General features: G+C 63.1%; 2 protein-coding genes across 4 annotated transcripts; both read left to right on the top strand.

Annotated features, from left to right (window-relative positions):
* The first annotated feature begins 1,208 nt into the window (after positions 1-1,208).
* MLXIPL (MLX interacting protein like) lies at positions 1,209-16,382 on the top strand. Of its 3 annotated transcripts, XM_084273331.1 has the most exons (17): positions 1,209-1,295; positions 3,725-3,831; positions 3,964-4,046; positions 4,202-4,291; positions 5,034-5,078; positions 5,367-5,565; positions 6,260-6,337; positions 10,373-10,545; positions 10,624-11,194; positions 11,718-11,791; positions 12,225-12,402; positions 13,011-13,123; positions 13,279-13,398; positions 13,726-13,853; positions 14,214-14,337; positions 15,454-15,583; positions 16,038-16,382. In XM_084273331.1, the coding sequence occupies exons 1-17, from the start codon at positions 1,246-1,248 to the stop codon at positions 16,163-16,165; spliced, it is 2,391 nt and encodes a 796-aa protein (XP_084129457.1). In that variant the 5' UTR covers positions 1,209-1,245; the 3' UTR covers positions 16,166-16,382. The 3 variants fall into 3 exon arrangements, with proteins under 3 accessions (XP_084129457.1, XP_084129456.1, XP_084129458.1); XM_084273330.1 differs by having other exon boundaries at positions 10,373-11,194; positions 12,228-12,402; XM_084273332.1 differs by lacking the exon at positions 16,038-16,382 and having other exon boundaries at positions 10,373-11,194; positions 12,228-12,402; positions 14,214-14,413; positions 15,454-15,580.
* Positions 16,383-16,775: 393 nt separating this feature from the next.
* On the top strand, positions 16,776-22,361 carry TBL2 (transducin beta like 2). Its single transcript, XM_084273186.1, is given in 7 exon segments — positions 16,776-17,153; positions 17,155-17,343; positions 17,421-17,605; positions 18,028-18,179; positions 20,234-20,360; positions 21,405-21,557; positions 21,830-22,361. Coding segments are annotated over 7 exon segments (1,461 nt in total). The 5' UTR covers positions 16,776-16,955; the 3' UTR covers positions 22,287-22,361.
* The last annotated feature ends 257 nt before the right edge of the window (positions 22,362-22,618 follow it).

Genomic DNA, 22,618 nt, shown 5'->3' with positions numbered 1-22,618 from the left:
CTTAATTGATTCTGTAATTCACAGCACCTTAAACACCCGCACACAGGGGCATAAAGCACCCAGGCAGTGACCGATGCAGACGCTGGGCTGCCCTCCCCCCGTTTCCTTCTCTGGGGACCAGGCCGCGCTGCGCTTTGCCCTCTTTGGAGAATTGCTCAGCACGGGTCGTCGTCACTGCCCGCAGCCCCACACTCGCTCAGGCCAGCCAGAAAGGCCTTGCAGTGATGTGTGGCCACATCCTGCTGCTGCCCAGTCCTCCCCCACCGCCTGATGAGGCTTTGGGCTCATCCAGACCTGAGACCAGCTGGAAGCGGGCAGGGAAGTGGAACAGACGCAACCTTGGCTCGGCAGATCCCTTTTGGATGTTGCGGTGGGTCAGGCAGCTTCTGCTGTGAATTACCCGCTCAATGGGCAGGTCTGGTGAGGGGGGAAGGCTGGTGCTGGGCTGAACCCACCCACGCTGCGGTGTGGTTGTGCTGTTGGGAGCGGCAGGGAGCTGGTGTGCCTCTTCTGTCACTACCCGAGTGTCTGGGTCTGACCCTGTCCAGGCTGGGTGCAGAACAGCTGGGCTGGTGTCCCCGTGCTGATGCATATGGTGTCATACCTCCAGGGATCACCAAAATAACTGGCTCACAGCTCTCCAGCTTCCCAGACAGCTTTGCAAGAGGATTTAAATGATTTCCCTTCCCATCTGGGGCACCTCGTGCTCATGTTGCACGGAGGTAAATGGAGGCAGAGGCAGTCCTGCTGGGAGCACGCAGAGCAGGGCGCTATCTAATCCTATTAACACCTTTTCACAACACTGTCCTGGAATCACCCCAGACGCACCCAGTGTGGCCACAGCACCGATGGGCAGAGCTCCCTGCCCCCAAGGCAGCCACGGAGCTGGAGCAGTGACCTTTCCATCCGCACGACCAACCGAAGGAGAAAGCAGCAGAGATGTGCGGTCGGTTTGAATGGGGTTGGGTTTGCTTGGAGTCCTTTACAAGAAACATTTAACATCCTTTCCCAGCCTCTGGATTTTAAAACATAAAAATTCAAGGGAAAAAACCACTTTGGCAACAGTTTGTTGCAGAAATCAAGGCCCCGGGTCGGAAAGGAGACTCTGACATGCTCCTGGGAAAGCCAGGCAGGCTGGTCCCTGATGGAGGACCCTCAGCTCAGCCGTTCCCATCCTGCGGCTGCCTGCTCTTCGAGCAGCCCTGCATGCCAACAGCTGCTCCTCCTCTCCTGCTCTCCCTGCCGATGGAGAACACAACGCACATGTTTGCCATGACAGCCAGGGATGCAACCCTGTAAGCTTCTGGACAGGGTAAATCAATCGTGGAGCAAACCAGGTGCCACAGGGCAGAATGTAGTGGGCACTGAGCTGCACCAGGCGCGGTCCCAGGCTGAGCCCTGCTCCCCTCACTCCACCCACAAAGGCCCCTCTGCCAATCATGAGATCGGTGGGGCTCCCCTGGCAGCGGGGCAGCTGCAGGACCCCCGGCCTGTTTGGGGCATCCCAAACCTTTCTCACCACTCAGCGTGGGGTTTGCATCCATCTCCCTGGAGAGATAATTTCAGGAAAGGGTGGGGCCGTTTTCAAGGCAAACCAGGGAGCAAAGATCATCCTGATAAGCCCCAAAACTGAAAAGATCGTTAATGGAGAAAAGAGGCAGTTAGTGGCAAAGCCCGAAGGCACCTCCCTTCTGCCTCCCAGTCCCACGGCAGCGCCGTGGCCCTGGCTCCGCCAGCCCAGTGCCTGTCTAAGTCGCCTGGCTGCAGCCGTGGGGCTGTGGTCCACAGGCTCGGGCTGCTCCTTTAAGCTGGCTTTCGGGGCGGGTGGCACCAGAGAGGAGCACGGCTGGGTAGCCTTGACCGGCGCCATCTGGCCATGTGCCCAGGAAAGCCGTCCCTTCCATTGGCTCCTCTGCTTGGCACCACCGCGCTGTTTGCTTTGTGCCAGTGGGGAAAGTTCAAACTCCTGGTGATAGTGGAGTGGCCAGTGCACAGCCCGGTCCTTAACTCTCTGGGGGCTGGAGTCCCAGGACACAGGTCCCACCCTACCCCTGGGCTGGGGCTCCCTGGGACTGTCCCCAGAAACATCCCTGTATCCGGCTCTGGTGCCAGAGAGGTCCCAGGTCCCTGTTCCCCATGCTGAAACAGGACGGCAGCACCCTCTGCCCAGGCACACTCTCTCCAGCTCAGAGCTGTGCGGCACCAGCACAAGGGTGGTGGTGACTGTTTGGGCTGCCTGGCTGTAACACAGGGGAAAGCACCCTGGACCTGCTGCTGCTCTGCACCCGGCTCTGAGCTGAGCCCCTCGCCTAGCCTGCACAGTTGCTGGCAGAGGGAGGCCCACTTGCCATACTGTGCCATGCCATGCCATGCTATGCTGTGCCAAGCCATGCCGTGCCGTGCCATGCCATGCCATGCCATGCCATGCTGTGCCAAGCCGTGCTGAGCCATGCCGTGCTGTGCCATGCCGTGCCATGCCATGCTGTGCCGTGCAGGGGAGGCAGATTTCAAAGCAGGTGAATGCAGAATCAGCCAGTCTTTGAGGGTGCTCAAAAGCTTCAGAAGCTATGAAGGAGTGTGTGGCTTCTCAAAGCACAGGCCAGGTACTGCTCTCATGCTCAGCATCTCCCTGGGGACAGGGCTTGGTGGCACCTTGGGATGTGCCTGAGGAGATGCTGGCAGTGGGGGCGGGACGGACACACACACAGACACACACACACACACACACATACACACACACACCAGCGCTCCTACACCCAGCCCAGGCTTAACTTTTCCTCCTCCCTGCACGTGCTGAGGATAAGTGGGACCTAAAGTAGTACCAACATCTTTAAGGAACAAACCCCTGGCTGGTGAGGGATTTGTGCTTCCCAGGGAGGAGAAATGAGGCCACCTGTGCTGCACTGGGGACATCACTGTCCCTGTTGGGAGCATCACTGCCATCATGACAAGCTGCAGAGCACAGCTGCCTCCTGGAGCCAGGAAATGGGAAGGAGTGAGCCCAACTTGGATGGGGGTCCAGCGTGGTGGGCACAGGTTTTCAGGGACGGGTGTGGAGAAAAGCCCAGTGCAACACTAGGCTGAGGTCAGGGCTGGTTCTGCTCTCTGCCCATCTTGGGGCACAGGTAAGCATCCCTTAATGTCCTTACCATTCCCACATTGCTGTCCTGCCTTCCCAGACCCATGCAGATGGCTGCCCCTGCCTGCCCTGCTGCCTGCCCCCAGTGAAGGACACCCTTCCAAGCCTCGCCTGGTGCTAAAAGGAGAGTCAGAGATATCTGCCCAAACACTGTGACGATGCAATAGCTACAGCAACACACATCCCCTGGCATCTTGCCTGGACAGGAGACTTCCTTTCCCATCTCCTGGGGCTGGGATGCATCAGCCCTGGTCAGAGCAGCAGGGTCCCTCCTGGAAGCCAAGGTTCAAGCCCTGATGAATCAGTTCCTCTACATCCTGCACTTTAGTCCCAGGGGCTCAAAAAGGCTCTAGCAGGTCTGTGAAGGTCACAGTTTAGGTCTGTGCTGCTCAGATTGAACAGGAGCTTGGGGTGCTTCAGCAGGTGCTCCCATGGGTGATCCCACAGGTCCCTGGCCAGCAGCCTGCAGGCTGCACCTGCCTCAGGCTTGGCACCCGTCCGGTGGCCCCAGGCTTCTCTTGGGCGCAAGAGCTGGGAGGGCTCTGGGATGCTGCCCCTCAGCCTCTCCTTTGCTTGGTGTTCCAGCGGGAAGTTGGTGTCTCCAAAGTGGAAGAATTTCAAGGGGCTGCGGCTGCTCTGCCGGGAGAAAATTCGTCTCAACAATGCGATTTGGAGAGCGTGGTACATCCAGTGTGAGTACAGGGCCAGGGCCTGCTCTGCCCGCCCCGTGCTGGGTGGGATGGAGCTGGCACTGCGGCACCGATGCACAAGAGCATCCAGGGACAGAGGCACCGGTAAATCCAGCTGTGTTTACCCCTGTGCAGATGTGGAGCGGAGGAAGAACCCTGTGTGCGGCTTCATCACCCCGCTGGAAGGGTCGGAGGCTGATGAGCACCGAAAACCAGAGGTGGGGCATGGTCCCTCAGGCCCAGGCAGCACAGGGGAGCTGGGGACACACAGGGGCAGAGCTTGTTTGATTTCAGAGAGTTGCTGGCAAAGGGGTTCCTGAGCTGGCACAGGGGGTGCGGGGCTGGGCTGTGACACCCTGTCCTGCCCCCCCAGGCTGTTGTGCTGGAGGGCAACTACTGGAAACGCCGCATCGAGGTAGTGATGAGGGAGTACCACAAGTGGAGGATCTACTACAAGAAGCGGGTGAGTGGCTCTGTCTGTGCTGCTCCTTGTCCCCTGGCACAGCCAGCGGTGACACGGGCACGTCAGCGCACCCAGCATGGAGCCATGGCTGACCAGGCTGGTGGGCTCTTGCCAGCATGGGAGGGATGCTAGCTGCTCCAGCGGTGCTGGGGGAAGGGAGGTCAGGGGAACCCCGTCCCCAGCTGCTCCCAGCGCTGGGCTCCGGCACACTGCCCTGCCTGGAGCGCAATCTGGCGCCGAGTTTGGCAGCGCACCCGTGGCATGCGTGCTGGGCTGGGTCAAACAGGTACATGGCTCACCCACAGCGCTCTGGCGGGGCTGGGGTTTGCTGGCATGCCGCTGGCAGCCTCCTCTCACCCCAGCAGCACGTGCTGCCAAGCTCTGCATCACTCGGGGTGCCCACACTCAGGCACGCTGGCACCACGACCTTGGCCGCCTGCCACACGGGGTGGAGCGTGGCCCAGCCTCCTCCCCACAGCTCACCCGGAGCGATAAAGACCGGGGCTGCGGTGGGCAAGCAAGGTGCTGGCAGCCTCACACTGCCACACACTGCTGGTCCCACTGTGGCGGCAGCTGCCCAGCCCAGAGCCTGTAGAGTAAAGGCAGATGAATTGTGGTGGCCACGCTGAGCTCCCCTGGGAACACCGTCCTGAGCATTGCCCTCCTCTGCCCTGCCCCTGGCTCTGCCCCACACCGTGCCCATCCTGGCTGGGGAGTGATACGAGCTGTCTTCTCCTTCCAGCTCCGAAAGTCCACACGTGAGGGAGAGCTCTCCAGCCCAAAGCAGGTGAGTCCGCTGGGGAAAGGTGGGGAGGGGGGCGGGAAATACGGGTGCAATGCAGCCCCCTGCACTGGGCAGCTTGGGAGAAGGGTGGATGAAAGCCCCAGGGAGCCCAATAGGATGGCATGCCAAGCGTTTGGGATGCCAGATTCACCCTTCTGGAGGCACCATCGTGTCAGGTGTGACAAACACTGCGGGGAACATGGGACTTGCCAGGGCGAGGGGCCAGAGAGCAATGCATGGACTCAACCCAAGAGAGGCACCTACCTGGCTCCTTTACTCCATCTCATGCAGGATGAGGATGTCTGGAGGCCAACAGAGAAATGGTGCAACCAGCTCTTCTGCAATGTGGTGCCCATGCTGCTTGGGGATGAGGAAGAGGAGCCGGGCAGTAGGCAGCACTTCGACTTGGACACCTTCCTCTCAGACATCTCTGACACGCTCTTCACCATGACACAGACCCCCAGCACCCCCCAGGAGCTCCCCGAGGATGGTAGGTGACCCAGACCATGCTCTCACTGGCTGTGAGGAGGAGGTCCAGGCGGGCAGCGTGCCCTGTAGCACCTGAGAGCTGCCACCTATGTTCTCTGGGCACACAGGATCCTCTGGCACCCTCCCGCCCTGCCCAAAGACAGCAAGGAGCCATTGGAGGAAGGGATGCTCCCACCTGCCCAAACAGCGTGACAGTTCTGTTCAGGGAGGGCAGGAGCATCCTCACCTCTGGCGGCTCCCGACGGACCAGCTGCCCCAGGTGGGATGTGCCGAGCTGCCCAGTGAAGGATCTTGCAGCAGGCCCCAGGGCAGGGCTGCCAGCCCTGGGTAAGCAGTAGGCAGGTCCTGTCTCCCATGGCCACTCTTTGGTGTCCCTGCCTGGCCAGGTCGCTGGAGTTCCTGCAGCACCAGGCTGGCCCTGCACCATGGATCAGCCTTTTCCTGGGATTCTTGGGCACTGGATCAGGTCCCAGAGGTGCTGCTGGGCAGGGCACTGGGGACAGGACAACCCTGGGTCTCTATGGGTTGGGTGCCCATGTCTTGCCCATCACTGCTGCGGCACAGGGTGCAGCGATGTGGGGTGACGCTGGGGTGCCATGGAGGGGTGGCAGCCAGGCAGGTGTGAGGACAGCAGGGGGAGCAGCCCTGAGGGAAGGTCTCGGGGGTGCAGTGTTGACTGCTCTGCCCTCTTCCAGCCTATGTTGGGAATGCTGACATGATACACCCGGACTTGGCCCCGCTGCAGCCCAGCCTGGATGATATGGAGATCTCAGGTAGGAGCCAGCCTGGATCCATGGTTCACCTCCATGTGTGCATGTGGGAGGGTTTGAGAGGGTGGCAGGGAGCAGCAGGAGCTGCTGGAGCAGACAGAAAGCACCAGATGTCCACTGGCATGGAAAGAGCAGCATGCATGGGTCAGGGTGCTGCAGTAAGCTGCAGGGCAGGGGCATGGCATCCCTCCCCACTCATCAGGCAGAGCCATGATGGCTGGTCAGGAGGGGCCTGTCCAGGAGCTGTGGGAGGGGATTTCCACAGAGAATCTTTCCAGAGATCCCAAACCAGCTAGTTTTGGCTGTGTAGAAAGGAAGGACAATTGTCCCCCCACAGGAAAGAGGAAACCTCCAGGGAGCAGGGGCTGTGCTGGTGCGTGTCCCTTCTCACTCCACACACCCAGGTCAGCCCCAGGACTGGCCCAGAGCAGGGACCCCATGCTGGATTGGGCTGTGTCTTCTGGGACTGGTTACCATTCTGGCCAAGCCAGCCCAGAGACCAACCTGGCACTGGTGTCAGAGGGGGAAGGAGGCTGCAGCAGGGGACACTGGGAAGCAGCTGTGGCAGCTTCCTCCCACGGGGGGACCATGAGGCCATGGAGGGAGCTGGGTCCTGCCCTGCCACCAGCCGTGCTGTGCAGTGTCCTCATGTACCAGGGCAAGGCACCACGGGGACATGCCAGAGCTGGTGGCCTGGGCACACTGTGCAGGGTGGGAGCTGAGGTGGGCTGGTAGCCAAAGCCCTCCCAGCTACCACTGGTGGTCTCAGGCAGCAGCATCATCTCAAGACCCCTCTGTGGATCTGTGAGCAGCCTGTGGGCTCCACGGCTGGGCTCCACTTCCTCCGGTGGGAGGAAAGGAGGATACTTGCACCATACAGCCGTGGGGTGATGCAAGACCAGATGCTAGTGGGGAGCAGGCAGTCTGCCAGGGCAGATGCTGGGATGCCCAGGGAAAGAATGGGCTGGGAGGGTTCCTGCCAGCTTCCCCTGGGCTCATTCCCTCCAGAGGTCCCATCAGGGCTAGCTGTGCTGGGAAGAAGGTCCGTTCCTGCTGCTGGCCCTTTGCCTGCTGTCCCCAGGTGCCTCATGCACATCAGTCCCTGGGTGGTAGGACAGCCCCAAGAGGGACACACTGACACTTGACAAGGATCCCTCATCCCTAGAGCTCCTGCGTGGTGCTGGAAAGATGCACCAACCCCCTTCCAGCAGCATTTGCAGCAGCCCCTCTCCGTGGGCCCAGCTGATGTTGCGGCGCTGGCACGGCACAGCCATGTGCTCAGCGGGGACAGCAAGGGAATGGCAGCGCCCACCTGAACTGCTGTGTCCCCCTGAGCAGCAAAGGCTGCTGTTTTCCTGGGGAAAAGGCCTGTGTTTGCTGCCTGGGAATGGGATGGGTCTCAGCACCCTGTCCTGCTCTGCCTGTGCCCAGCAGCTCTGCCTGGGGGCACTTCTGGGGCTGCGGGGGGTCCCAAACCCAGCCGGGGCCAGGGGTGGGATCCCAGGTGTGCTGAGATTGGCCCGTGTGTCCTGGGGCAGGGCAGCTCCTTGGGGTGCTCCTAGGCTTGCAGGCAGGGCTTCCATCCCCGACGTGGCATTTCCCAGGACTCTGCCGCTCACCCCAGCGCTGAGCCCGGTGGGAGCATCGTGTGCTGGTGTGACGGGGTGCACGTTGGGCTGTGGGGGGGGGGGGCACAGCGGGGCGGGGGGGGGCAGCAAGGGGTGTGCTCGCCATGCAATGGGCAGTGCCAGGGCTATGGGGATGGGAGATGGGGGGGTGAGTGCTGGCTGATGGGTGCCAGAACTGGAGATGCCAGCTGACCCAGTCATGTCCTGAAGGGTGTGTGACCAGGGAGTGGGGATCCTGGGCAGCCCTGTGCAGAGCACCACAGCACAAACAGGCACCAGGATGGCTGGCACGGGGCTCCGGCAGGGTCACATGGCTGTCACCATGTCTGGTGGCCGTGGCCAAGCTCAGCGCCTGTCACTCAGCACATATAAGCCAATCCTGAAATGAGGAAGCACCTTGTGTCTGCAGCGGGTGTGGGAGTGTGGTGTGGGGCAGATGATAAAGTCCCGATGGCAGAGGCGAGGGGGCAGCCTGGCTCTGTGCCCTGCTGGCACCATGCTCCAGGTAGGACCCGCACCGGGCACTGGGGCGCTGGGGTCTGGGATGGCCATCGTGTGGGCTGGCGTCTCCCCGCAGCACTGCAGGGCTCTCCCAGAGCCCAGGGCCAGTGCTGGTTTGGGAACGGGATCTGGAGCCCCAACTCCTTCAGACAGCAGCCCAGGTTTGAATAGGATGCCCAAGGCGTGGTGTGCCACCCACATGGGCTCTTCTCCCCCAAGCCCTGGACAGGCTGCTCAGCCTGGGAGCACATCGGGGAGATGCAACAGTGGTGAGGAGAATGGGCAAGAGCTGTGGGGCGGGAAGGGGGAGGGAGGAAGGACAGGCAGAGTGCCTGGGGGCTGCCAGCTGCTGTATGGGGCAGCATCCACCATTCACCCCTGAAGCACAGCAAGAAGCGCAACAGGAATTGAATCTGCAGAGCTGGGCATCAGAAATGCCTATAAATACCCACAGAGCTGCAGTGCTGGTGGCCAGGAACAGCCTGGTGTGGGACTGGGGAGTGGTGGGCAGCGTGGAGCTTGGTGCCGTGCGCTGGGGAGGCTGAGGGCCTGCCTGGCAGCACTGTGCCATGCCAGGTGCTGGGCCATGGAGGCACGGGGCTGGCTCTGCCATCCTCCTGGCAGGGTAAGGTAAGGGCAGACTGCAGGCTGAGCGGGCAGCTCGGCGCTGGCACTTCCCCATATCACGCTGGCGTTACCCTCAGCTCAGCACATGGCACTGCTGGAATTGTCTCTGCGCTCTGCCCCAGGGCTGGCACCACAGCTCCTCTGAGGCAGGTTCCAAAGGGCCTCGGACCTTTGTGGGTCCCAGCCTAGGCACACCGGGCAGTGGGGCCTGTGCCACAGCCTGGACGGGGAGCCGAGTCCATGCAGCCCAGTATGGGCACAGAGGCTGGACAGGCCAAGCCAGCCACTGAGCTCAGCCAGGCCCTGTGGCAGCAGCATGTGCCAGAAGGCAAAGATGCTCATGCCAGTCGGGTTGGGAGAACAAGCATATCCAGAGGGGTTTCGAGCGCCTGCGTTCTGGGGCTGCTCCCCAGCACAGAGCCTGTGCCAGGGGCTGTTGGGCAGCTGCCTGCAAGCCTGACTGGCTCCACGCTCCGGGAGACATCCAGCAGCCCCAGCTCCACCACACAGCCATCATCTCCAGGGACAGGCCTCCCAGGAGCAGTGCCAGAGCTGGCACTGGTACAGGCAGTGGCAGCACTAGCAGCAAGCTGGGCATGAGCAGGGCTGATGTGCCCAGGAAGCAGGAAAACACCTGCCCAAAGTGTCAGGCCAGCGCTTTGCACCACGGCGTCTGGGGCTGTGGGAGGAGGAGGGTTGTGGAAAGGGGAGAGGAAGGGAGAGGGAGTCACGGCTGGGTCATGGGGCTCGGCTTCGGGAAGGCTATGGGATGTGGTTAGCCACAGGCTGCACGCATGGCGGTACCGGGTCAGAGAGATAAGCACTCACCATAACCCATGGGGACCGTCCCCTGTGGCTTGGGGATGCTGTGACACACTCCCCTGAGCCTTCCTGACATGGCTGTCCTGCAGTCCGGGTGTTGTGGTCCCTGCCATAGCCCAGGGCTGGTTCAGAAGGAGTGGAATGGCCATGCAACACCTCCCCAAAGTGAGCAGTCCTGGCACCGGAGCATGTGGCGCCCAGCTGGGTGTCGGGTACAGGGTCCCCACCCTTGGGTGGCACCCCAGACGGGTCTTCCTGTCCCCATAAGTGTGGCAAGGCTGGCCCGGGGCGCGTGAGCTGCCTCTTCCCTCCACACTCCAGCATTTCACAACTCAGGCGCCAATCCCACCAGCTGACCCCGGGGGCTGCACCGGCCCAGCAAGGTGACAGCAGGACCGCCAGCGTGACCCAGCGCTGCCACCCCTCACCTCTGCCACTCTGTCCCCACTTGGCCCTGCAGATATCCTCAGCAGCCACCGGCCGCCACCAGCACAGACACAGCCAGGCTACCAGGAGCCACCCTGCTTGGCGCCCATGGCTGAGCCCCTCTTCAGTGGCGGGGGGTCCCTGGTGGGCATGCGGGGGCTGCCCGCCAGCCCTGAGGCCCCGGTCCCACCCGGTACCCTCCTCCAGGTGAGTGGGACCCCGACCCGCGGCCCACGGCTGCCGGTGCCCCAGCCGTTCCCCCTGACGCTCCTGTGTCTCCCACAGCCCAGCGGTGCCTGCCAGCTCAGCCTCCACGGGGCCTTCCTGCCCCCCGAGCCCTCGGCCGCAGCCCCCAGCAGCCTCAGCCCCCAGCTCCGACACAAGCCCCCGCTGCAGTACAGCCTCCCCAGCAAGTGCCTTGGCCTGGAGCCACCAGGATCCCCCTATGCCTCCCCCGGCCCGTCCCCCGGGGCACCGCTGCTGAGCCCAGATCCCCGCTTCTCCCCTGCCTCAGCCCCCCGCTCCAAGTTCCCCTACACTGGCTCGGCTGACGCCTCGCTCCTCGCCCACCCCACCTCACCCCTCTCAGTGCCCTGCTTCACCCCTCACGTGCCAGGGCTGGGCTACGCCGTGGGCATGGTGCCACCGGGGTACCCCGGCCCCGCTGCCCCCCAGCTACTGCCACCCGCCCTCCTGGGAGACCCCAGGTTTGCCCTTGCCAAGGGGCCACCCCAGGGTGGGGGTGGGCAGCCCAAGGTGAAGCCCAGCAGCACCAAGGTGAAGAGCTTGCCTGGACCCCCCGTGCCGCCCCACCTGGCTGTGCCCAACCCCTGCCTGAGCCAGCTGCTGACCACAGGTAACAGGGCCGGGGGCTGTGGAAGACGTGGGGGTGGGCAGTGGCAGAGGGAGATGCTGTGGGGAGGATTAGGGGAGGCCCCATGTTCTCCCTGGGTTAGGACACTAGATGCTGGGCAAAGCCCCACAGCCGGGCAGAGACAGACCCAGGGTGAAGCTGTGCCTGAGGGGACTCCCCGGCTTTGGCAGCCCCCGGAGACAGACACAGCGCTCGGCCAGGGCTTGGCCACCAACAAAGTGCCCCGTCCCCAGCCTGGGCTCCATGGGATGGGCTGGAAGGGGACCAGTGTCCTGCTGCCCGTGGGTGCGACTGGACAGGTCCCAGCAGGGCTGTCATGTCCAGCCTGGTGTCCCAAGGACATCCCTGCTGCCAGGGCTCCCTCACCCTTCTCTGGGGCGGATGGGCAGGGAAGGGGCTGCAGCAACGATGGTGAGGGGGTTGGTGGTCCTATGGGGCAGGAAAGACCACCCCAGCCCCAACACCCTCTCACAGCAGTTCCCTTCTGCTCCCTGCCTTCTCGTAGCCAAGCAGGAGCCGGCCCTGGATGCCCCACATCTGATGGGCACAGGACTCATGCCTGCGGCCCCTCTGTCCCCGGTAAGCACTTCCCCCCGTGCTGGGAGCTGTCGTCCCCCCCGGGCTGTGCCCCTTCCTGCTTTCCGGGGCAGGGGTACGGCCACCTTTCAGCAGGTGGGGAGACTTTGGGGCTTTGTGGGGTCTACTGCTGCAGTGTGGGGCAGGACGGGCACAGGGGCCTCAGGGTGTCACCTCAGTGCTTCCTCCTGCAGCAGCAGCAGCAGCAGGGCAGGGTGGGGAATTCCCTGCGGGCCCCTTTCCTGGCAGTGCTGGGACGGGGGCTGGGACTGCCCCTGCAGCCGGTGCCATGCCGTGTGGACAGGGCCACACGGTCCCCTCACCATCCCCTCGCCAGTGTTCAGCTGTCACTGCCCAGGCACCCACCGAGCAAAGCGCAAGGCTCCCCGGTGCGCGGGGGGCACTGGCCTCTCCACTACCCTCTGCCTTCTCCCAGCAGCGGAGCGCTGTGTCCGACGTCCCTGCTGCCTTCCTCTCCAGAGTGGCCCAGCTGAGCCCAGGGCTGGCTCCTGGCTCCAGCCCTTCCCAAGCAGTGCCGGTGCCACATGCAGGCACCCATCCGGGTCCACTGCTGGTCCCCAAGGCAGAGCGGCTGTCCCCCACCTCGGCTTGCGGTGAGTCTCTCCAAGGAGCTCCACGGGACATCCCCATTCCTGCAGGGACCAAACACTGTGGGAACAATTCATTTCCACCCCAGTCCCAGCTGGGCTGGAGTAAATCTACACTCACCCAGCTGAGCATGGACGATTTCTTTCCGTGGGATAGGGCGCAGCTCCTTCACCTGCCTCCTGCTCCTGGGGCAAAAGCAGGAAAAGGCAAAAAAAAAAGGGCAGAAGGTCAGACTGGGGTTTTGCAAAGCTGGAGCTCGGTTTCTGAGGAGGAACCTTCCACCTGTGGGAACCAGAGCAGTGGCTGGAAACCAGGCTCTGGTGCCGTTCCCAGCTTCAGTTGGGTGCTGCACACCGTGGCCTTGCTGTGCTCAGGGCTGGTGGCTTCAGCCTTAAGAAATGCTGGGAATTTAAAATGTCACATCCCAAATGTGGGGATGTGGGATAAGAAATGTAGCTGAACATCCATGTTTGCTGAGCCCCAGGGTGGCTGCCCTGGGGGTGGCTCTGCGGGCTGCTCCACTCTGCCTGCCTCCAGCACAGGACCTCAGTGTCAGCCTGTCACACGGGAGTGCGGCTGCCCTGTGCCCAGAGCATCCCCTTCCCTTCTCCAGGCAGCGACTGGCCTAAACCTGGCCAGGCTTCCCCAGGACCCACAGGAGGGCCAGGCACTGGCGTCTCCCTGCACCACCCTGCATCCCGACGGAGCAGACCTGAATCCAGCAAGGTACAGCAGGAGCGAGCGCTGCCTTCACTGTGGGGACACCATCTCCCCCCAGACTGCCCCCGTGCAGCATGGTTTGGGCCACCCCATCCCCAGTGGGGCAGGCAGCCCAGAGCCATCCCCAGTGCCAGGAGCTTCCTGACAGCACTCACCCACAGATGGAGAGTCGCCGCATCACGCACATCTCTGCCGAGCAGAAGAGACGCTTCAACATCAAGCTGGGCTTTGACACACTGCACAGCCTCGTGAGCACGCTGAGCGCCCAGCCCAGCATCAAGGTGAGCTCCTGGGGTGGCAGGGACCCTCCCTGGGCACATGGGGACACACTGTGTCACTGGGGATGTGCTTGCCCTGTGCGTGGGGCTTCTTCCCTGCACCCCAGCTCGTGGGACAGGAGGCTGCAAGCCCACAGCATGTGGAGACACATGAAGAGCAGCCGTGCCGGGGTGGGCTGGGCTCTGGAGCCCATGGCAGGAGCTGCCAAGGCTCAGCAGCGGGGAACACCTCACCCTGTGCTGCCACCCCGCTGGGTGAAGTGCTGGGTGCTCTGTGCCCTGCCCGCCCCAGGGCCTCCCTTTGCCATCTCTCCCTGTGCCCCTGCGCAGGTCAGCAAGGCCACCACCTTGCAGAAGACGGCCGAGTACATCTGCAAGCTGCAGCAGGAGCGGGCAGCGCTGCAGGATGAGGCACAGCGGCTGCGGGAGCAGATCGAGGAGCTAAACGGCTCCATCAAGTAAGAGGGGTGTGGTGAGGGGGGCAGGAGAGAGCCTCTGCCTGCAGCACAGTGGCCAAGCAGGGCAAGTGGCAGTGTCGGCATGGCCACAGGACTCAGCAGGTCTCCTGAGTACCACCCAGGACCTGGGGTTGACGCTGTCTCACTTCAAACCCTGTTCCTGGGGGTAGGGGATGCTCAAGACACAGCGCTGTGCGGGACCAGAGCGTGGGGCTGGGCCACACAGCCGCTCGGGGAGAAGGACACATCCTGCCCACCCCTGCTGAGAGCTGAGGTCCTGCCAGAGCCACTCTGCACCGGGCAGGCCTGGGGGCTCCCAGGCTCCTGAGCACAGACCTGCGTGTTGCTTGTGCCCCACAGCATGTGCCAGGAGCAGCTGCCAGCCACGGGTGTGCCCATCACACACCAGCGCTTCGACCAGATGCGCAGCATGTTCAACGAGTACGTCCGCTCCTCCACGCTGCAGAACTGGAAGTTCTGGATCGTATCCTTTGGGGGCTGCTGCTTGCTCTGAGCCTTCCACCAAACATGGGATCCTCTGCTTAACCCACTCCTTCCAGGTCTGTGGGGTGCCCCTAACTCAAAAAGCTTGGGGGGCCACGGGGAGATGTTTCCAGCCAAAGGCACATGGTGGGAACATGCTGAGATGCTGTGGTTAGGAGGAAGCTTCTGTTACAAGGATGCAGTAAAGGCCAGTACTTGCAGGGAAGGGAAGTTGTCATCAGAGCTGCACTGGTGCAGAAGAGCTCCTGGTGACATGGGACTGGCTCTGAGCTGCAGCAGTCGCCAACTAGGGATTAGGCACAAGGCTGGGGACATGATGGCTTGGTCTTGGGAGCCCACACCCTGGACACAAGTCTGGGCTCCAAACAGTATGGAGCATGGAGGAGACCAAGGGCCAGGGAACAGGTGGTCAGAGGACTAGACCTCCTTCTCCGTAGGCAGGGCTGAGATGGGATGGGACCATTAAGCCAGCAGAGACTGTGAGTGAGGTCTGCAAAACCCCAGAGGGACAGGCAGGCCTTGCTGCTCACCACCCAGCCCGGCGCCCACAGTCCAGGCAAGGCAGAGGTTGGCTCCTGCCATGGAGTTTGGAAGTGCTGTGGAGCTCCTTCCACAGGACACTGGGGAGGCTAAAGCAGATGTGGGCTCCAGGATATAGTCACGGTGGAGGTGTCTGCAGCAGATTGTGACATGCACAAAATCACCAGTTCCCAGGGTGGTCCCTGCATGCTGGAAGCACGGGGAGAGCACACCGGACACACTGCTGCTGTGTCCTGCTCGTGGGCTCTCCAGCAGATACTGTGTCAGCTGGCTCCTTGGTCTGCTCCAAAGGGTTGATTTGTGTCTAACCAACCATCTCTGGCAGCCCTGGTCGTGCCAGGGGTTCTGGAGCTCTCCCACTACCTGCCCTGGGTGACACTCAGGTCCCCATCACCCCAGCAGCACAGGCCAGTGCTGAGGGAAGGCACCATCTGCCCCATGGCCAGGCAGGGAGCTTGTCCTGCTGCTTGTAGGAGGGTGCTGCCCACACTGCACTGCGTGGGTGGGGGACTGCGGCCTGGGCAAAGCTGGTCCTTAACTCCTCTGCTCCCAACAGTTCAGCATCATCATCCGGCCGCTCTTCGAGTCTTTCAATGGCATGGTCTCCACGGCCAGCATGGAAAGCCTCACCCAGACGTCTCTTGCCTGGCTGGACCAACACTGCTCCCTCCCAGCGCTTCGGCCGAGTAGGTGGCCCTGCTCCTGTCCATGGCACCCTGAGCAAGCCGGGTTGTCTCCCCAGCACAGATGAGGGGGAAAAAGCAGGGGTGTCCTTGGGGGTAGTGAGGCTACACCACCCTTCTGTGGGAGGGAAGGACCCACAGGATGCCCCGGGCTGCGTGTGCAGTGCTGGGTCCCCCTCCTCTCACACCCACACGGCCCCAGGGCTGGCAAGTGCCCTTAGGCAAGAGCCCCCCACCCCTCCCCAGAGCCCCCAGGGGTGGGTTTCCCTTTGCTTCCTGCTGGGAATGCAGCCGGGGGAGGGGCTGCTGTGCTAGTCCAGGGGCTGGAGGGGGCCCGGGTGACCCATTCCGGGGAAGACGACTCTTCCTGTGCCCCCGGAATGGGTCACCCGGGCCCCCTCCAGCACCCGAGGCTTGGTGGGAGGGTGGCAGCTGACACGTCCCCATCTCCCCGCAGCCGTCCTGAGCTCCCTCCGGCAGCTGAGCATTTCCACCTCCATCCTGAGCGACCCGGCCTGCGTCCCGGAGCAGGCGACGCGGGCGGTGGCGGGGGCGGCGGGGCGGGGCCGCGGCGGCTGCTCTTAACTGCCCCCCTCCCCCACCCCCGCTCCGGGGGCTGCCCCAGCCCCGCAACGGCCCCACGCAGGGAAGGAGCCTCCGGCGGGGACACCGCGGACAGGCGCCGCCCGGTCCCTCTCCCGCGGGAACGGGCTGGGGGGTGGCACTGCGGGCCCCGGGAGCCCGAGCAGGCGGCAACGCGCGGGGCCCAGCGAGCGCCCCGATAAAGGACCCGCTCTGCCCACCCGCACAGCCTGGTTCTTCCGGCCCGCCTGGCGGGGGCGGGCGGGGCAGTGCGGGCAGGGGGGGCGGGAGGTGCGGGCAGTGCAGGGCAGTGCGGGCAGGGGGTGCGGGGCGGGGTAGTGCGGGCAGGGGTGCGGGCAGGGGATGCGGGAGGTGCGGGCACTGTGGGCAGTGCGGGCAGGGGGTGCGGGGCGGGGTAGTGCGGGCAGGGGTGCGGGCAGGGGATGCGGGAGGTGCGGGCACTGTGGGCAGTCCGGGCAGGGGGTGCGGGAGGTGCGGGCAGTGTGGGGCAGTGCGGGCAGGGGGTGCGGGAAGGGGGTGCGGGCATGGGGGGCAGGCTGTGCGGATCGTGTGGGCGGGGCAGCCCGTCCGTCCCGCCGTCGGGCAGGCAGGCAGGCAGGCAGCCCGTCTGTCCGTAAGCCGTCCGTCGGTCAGTCCGTCGGTCAGTCCGCCCGCCCCGCGGCAGGGCGACCTCCCGGCCGCCAGGAGCCGCCCCGCGCGAAGCCTGCGGAGCGGAGAGGCGTAGAGCCGTGCGCAGTCCCTAGGCAACGCCCCGCCCGCCGCGGCGCGGCGCATGCGCACTGCCCCGCCCGCCGGTGGCGCCGCGCTGGCGCCGGGGAACATGGCGGCGGTTGAGGCGCTGGGCGGGTGGGCGCTGCCGGGTGCCTTGGGGCTGCTGCTGGGGCTGCTCCTGCTGCTGGCGGCCGCGCTGCGCCGCGCCCCGCCGCGGGGACCGCCCTGCGCCCCGCCGGACGGTGAGTACCGCGGTACGGCGGGGGAGCGCCGCTGCCCGCTGCCCCCCGCCCGGCTCGACCCCCGACCCTCCCCTCCCCGCAGGCCCCGCGGCCAACGGCTCCGCCGGCACCGAGGAGCGCAGGAAGGCGAAGCAGCCGGCGCGGACGCGGAGGAACAGGCCGCAGCAGCACAACTTCACCCACCGGCTGTTGGCCGCCTCCCTCAAGGTACCGTGAGCGTCCCGGTACCGGTGCTCGCCGGTCCCCCCTCCGCGCTGTGACCCCCCTCCCCGCTCTCTCCGTAGGGCCACGGCAGCTCCGTCTCCTGCCTGGACTTCAGCAGCAACGGCAAGTACCTGGCGTCCTGCGGCAGCGACCGCACGGTCCGGCTGTGGAGCGCCCGGGACTTGGCGGCGCGGGAGCACCGCTGTCTGCGCGCCAACGTGGGGCTGGACCACGCCGAGCTGGTCCGCCTCAGCCCCGACTCACGGTAGGGCCAGGCTGCCCCGCGCCTCGCCCGGGGTCATCCCCCGGCCCGGGGATCGCTCGGGGTGCCCGGGAGGTGCCGGGCCGCACGGCCCCGCGTCCCTCGAGGGCTCTGGGGACCGGTCCCAGCCTCCGGCTTGCTGCCTGTGTGGAAGGTGCTCTTTACAGCCCTCACCCCTGGGCCCTGCTGCGGGGCTGAGGGAGAGCTCTGGCTGGGAGGGAAGGCATGGCGTGGCGCTTTGTGGAGTGGCCCCTTTCAGAGAGGGGGGTGGAATGTAACTTCCAGATGTGGGATAATAAAGTCCACTCCTTCCCATTCAGTGCAGCAGCTGAGCTAACACAAGGAGGGGACCTGGTGGCCTCCAGTAAAGGGCTGGTTACTTTACCTGCTGCAGCTTCTTAATGGTTGTGTCTGTCCTTCCACAGGGCATTCATTGTCTGGCTGGCAAATGGCGAGACTGTTCGTGTCTATAAAATGACTAAGAAGGATGATGGCAACTTCACCTTCACTGCGACTTCTGGGGACTTCCCAAAGAAGCACAAGGCTCCCATCATTAACATTGGAATTGCAGAGACAGGTAGCAAAACGAGCTCATTTTGGAGCTCATGGACCCAGCTTGGCTTTAATTTCTTTGTAAAGCAAGAGGTGCTGGGCCAAAAGTTGTGGTTTGACCCTGGCTGGAGGCCAGGCACCCACAAAAAGCCACTCTGACACTCCCCTTTTCAGCTGGACAGGGGAGAAAAGAGATCTTGAGAGGCTCAGGAGTCGGGATAAGGGCAGGGAGAGATCATTCCACAATCAGTGTCATAGGCAGAACAGACTCAACGCAGAATAAAGGACAGAAAACTCTGATTTATGACACTGCCCTGCACCCCCAGTGACACCAGAGTCGGGGGATGAGAAGTGTGACCAGATCTTAAAGCAGCTCCCCCCACCCCTCCCTTCTCAGCAGACTGCACTTCAGCCAGGGTTTCGCTCCTTTTCCCCCCCCACCCCCATTGTGGCACAGGGAGGGACAGTGACTGGGGGAATGGGGGTTTGGGTCAGTTCATCACGAGATGTTCTCCCCCTTAGTTGGGGAGTGTTCATTGCTCACCCCCTTCCCCAGCTGTCCCAGTGTGGGTCACTGCTACGGGGTGCAGTTACAAATCACAGAATGTCTCAGTCTCTCAGGCCCAGCCTGCTCCAGCCTGGTCCTGAAGGAGTCAGAAGTACCCCCAGGAAACCTGCTCTGTCGTGGGTCTCTCTCTCTCTCCTTCCCTCTCTTTCTCTTTCCCCACAGGCTGCAGGTCCTGCCAGGAGCTTGCTCCAACGTGGGTCACAGCATCTTCCATATGTCTCCTCCCGCTCTGGCGTGGGGCTGCTCCATGGGAGTCTCTCTCTCTGGTCCCTGCAGTGCCTCCTCCCCTCCTTCCCTGGCCTTGGTGTCTGCAGAGTTTCTTACGTCCTCTCACTCCCCTCTTTGGGGGCAAAAAGCAGCTGCTTGCGTTTTTTCTCTCCTCAGTGTGATTCCAGAGGTGCTGTGACCGTCGCTGATGGGCTCGGCCTTGGTCAGCAGCGACTCTGGCCTGGAGCCGGCTGGTGTTTGCTCTGGGGGGGCCTGCAGAGAGCTTCTGGCTGCTTCCTGCAGCAGCCCCCCTGCAGCTCCCCAGATCCTTGCTACATAAAATCACAAATTGGGAGTTTCTGGCAGCCTCCAGGCCAGTTTTTGCAGCAGTATGTGATTCTTTGGCCTTGCAGGCGCTGCTGTTGAGCCGCAGTTTGCTACCGAGTGAACTGACAGGTGCTGCCCTTTGCTGTGCTGCTGTTAGGTGGGATCAGCTCCCCAGGGTGCACAGGCTCCATGGACATCTGCAGGGGTGCTGATGGGAAGAGGTCTGGTCTCAGTATCGAGAGGATCACGGTTCTCTGGCCTACTGAGAGCTCTTTAACCAGCCAAAATCTCTCTCCTTCGAGTTCATATGGTTTGTCTGAGACCTCTGGGATATTCCAGAGGGGAGAGCTTATGTGTTGGTGCTGAGGGCTGGACGCAGTACTGCTTCAGATACATGACCCTGAGCAGTTGGCTGTGGGTGGATGCGAGTTCACCTCTAGCAGGAGCACAGAGAAAATGTTAAAGTGAAACCTTTGTTCAGCTGTGAAAGTGGAAACTTGAACCTGCAGCAGGAGCTGAAGGGTAAATGGGCTGCTGTGGAAACGGGCAAAGCATTCCAGCTGGGAACAGGCAGGACTCCCAAGAGCTGACATGGGCAAGAGAGTGGTTTGTCATCAGCCACTGCGACTTGAAAGCTACAGACACCTCGTGCTGTGTTTCAGCTCTCTGGGGAAGATGGAGTCTGCTGCAGCCGTGCTGCATGTGGGACGGTGCCAAGCTGAGGGATCCAAGGGGTGCTGGCAGGAGACGCCCGTGCAGCCTCGGTGCCCGCTGCTGCTCAGGGGTGCACAGTGGCAGTGCCAGGAGCTGAGTCTTCTGTCCTGGGGGAGCAATGCTCCTCAGCTCTTGGTGCTGCTTTTGGTCTGAACTGCCAAGGTGCAGGGAGCTGCCACCTTGCTGAGGGACTGTCCCAGCCCACTGAGCATTCTGTGGCGCTGGGTCGGGGAGCTGTCCTGATCTTTACCTGTTTCCCCCAGGAAAGTTTATAATGACAGCGTCCAGCGACACCACCATCCTGATCTGGAGCACAAAGGGTGAAGTCCTGGCCAGCATTAACAGTAACCAGATGAACAATGCCTACGCCACGGTGTCTCCCTGTGGAAGGTGAGGGCTGGGAGGGGATCCTGGCTGCCCCTGCTGTGGAGCGGGAGGTTGCTGTGGAGCGACCAGGAACCACACTCCTTCCCAGAGGACGCCCTCTGTTCACACCACTGGATGTTAGCTGTTACTTGGATGCCATTTTCTGAGGGTTTAACATTTTAAAAAGGGATTCTTCCCCTGGGAGCAGCCCCTCCAGGAGTGCTGACCCCCCCCCGCGTGGTCTTCAGCAGTCAGTGGGCTGCTGCTGTACCTCAGTGCTGCTGTTCTGTTACCCATCTGCTGAAGAGCTGCAGAGCAGTGGCCTCCACAGCGGTGGGACAAAGCAAACGGCACCTCAAACTTAGTTATAACCTTAGAAAGGTTAATTATAAAATTACTGGGAGGTTTGTTTATCAGGAAAATCCTGTTCTCTGCTCTGACATGCTGCTGCAGGGAGACTTGCTGTGCTCCAAGCTCAGTGAGTCCGGATGTCAGAAAGCATTTAGGTTTTCTCCTTTGCCTATGGTTTCCCACTCCAAAGCTACCCTGGTGCTTTCCATAGCACCCCTTTGCCAGCCTGGTTTCACTGAAAGCTTTGGCTGACCAGAACAAAGACCTGAACATAGGAGTCCAGATAGGTTTGTCCTCGCAGAGCCCTGTCTTACACACCCCTCCCCGCAGGAGTACTGCCCCTGGCCCTGCTCAGGAGGCTGGAGGAGAGCTCTGTAGGGCTTGGCCCCTTGGCCCAGTGTCCTGTCCCTGGCCAGGTCAGAGCTCCCCTCCCCAGGCAGTCAGCACAGGGGGGCTGAGTCAGTCCAGGCTGTTCGCACACTCCCTGACATCAGTCCCCCATCAAAGGGGCTGGCAGGGGAGGGTCTCTCCTACTCAGCTCAGCGAGTTTGAGTACTCAGTGAGTGCAGCTGGCCAGCTGCATGTCATGCCCAGCTCCAGGGGGCTCTGCCTGTTTCTCTTCTGGGAGTGAGCGAGCGGTGCCAAAGACTCACCCCTGGCCAGACTGGGTGCCCTGTAACAGACACCCTGTGTCTCTCTGCCTGTTTGTTCACCCAGGTTTGTGGCGTCCTGTGGCTTTACCCCTGATGTGAAGGTGTGGGAGGTGTGTTTTGGCAAGAACGGAGATTTCCGGGAGGTGGCCAGGGCTTTCGAGCTGAAAGGCCACACTGCTGGCATCTACTCCTTCTCCTTCTCCAACGACTCACGGAGGTAAGTGTGTCTGACTGTCAGGACGGGAGCTCACCCCTCTGGTGTGAAGGAATACTGCCCTGGGTGCTCTCCTGGGAGTCCAGGGCAGCAAAACCCTCACTGGCTCACGCCACCCCCACACATCTGGGGCTGCCTGTTCTCCCTGCTCTGGAAAGAGAACGAGGCACAGACTTGCACTTCCCAAAAGAGCTCTCTGGCCACAGAGGAGTGGCAGGGGAAGAGCTGCCATCCCATCTCCTCAGGCTCATCCATGCTCTGTCCCCCGGCTGTAGGATGGCGACTCTTTCCAAGGATGGGACATGGAGGTTCTGGGACACGGATGTGGAGTATAAGAAGCAACAGGACCCGTACCTGCTTCTGACGGTGAAGTGCGAGGTGGTGGAGCCCTGTCGCATCGCCCTGTCCCCTGATGCTCGCGTCGTCGCCATCTCCAGCGGCACAGACATTGTCCTGTACAACACGAGGAGAGGAGAGGAGGAGGAGCGGCTCCGGGGCGTGCACACACAGTGCGTAACAGACTTGGCTTTCGACACCAGCGGCCGGTACCTGGCGTCGGCCGGGGACCAGGCCATCCGCATCTTCCACAACGCCGCCGGGCACCGGGCAGTGGTGGAGGAGATGGAGGCCGCGCTGCGGAAAGCGACGAGCCGGGCCACGCGCGAGCGGCTGGAGCAGCAGATCAGCAGCGCCCGCAAGGCGCTGGCGGCCCTGGGCGGCAAGAGGCGCTGAGGCCCCGGGCTGCCCGCCGGGGCCCCTCTGCGCGCCGGCTCCAATAAAACGAGCGCGGGATGGATGGATGGATGGACCCGCGGCCTTGTGTCCCGCTGCGGCTCTGCGCGGGGGCGGGCCCGGGCCTGACGCTGAGCGGGGGGCGGGACGCGCAGGCCGGGGGCGGGGTGAGTTCGGGGGGGCGGGCGCTGGGCCCGGGCCGTGCAGGCGGCGGGCGGGCGTGAGGCGAGAGCGCGCAGGGCGGTGCTTCCCGCCTCGGCGCGGGCGGGGCGCTCCGCGCAGGCGCAGTGCGGGCGGCTGCACCGCCCCCTCCCCGTTCCCTTCCTCCGGGC

This window comes from Gallinula chloropus (assembly GCF_964237585.1).
Source record: "Gallinula chloropus genome assembly, chromosome: 19".
NCBI classification, from domain to species: domain Eukaryota; kingdom Metazoa; phylum Chordata; class Aves; order Gruiformes; family Rallidae; genus Gallinula; species Gallinula chloropus.
The sequence above is the reverse complement of the archived record's forward strand: the minus strand, read 5'-3'. Positions and strand labels throughout refer to the sequence as shown.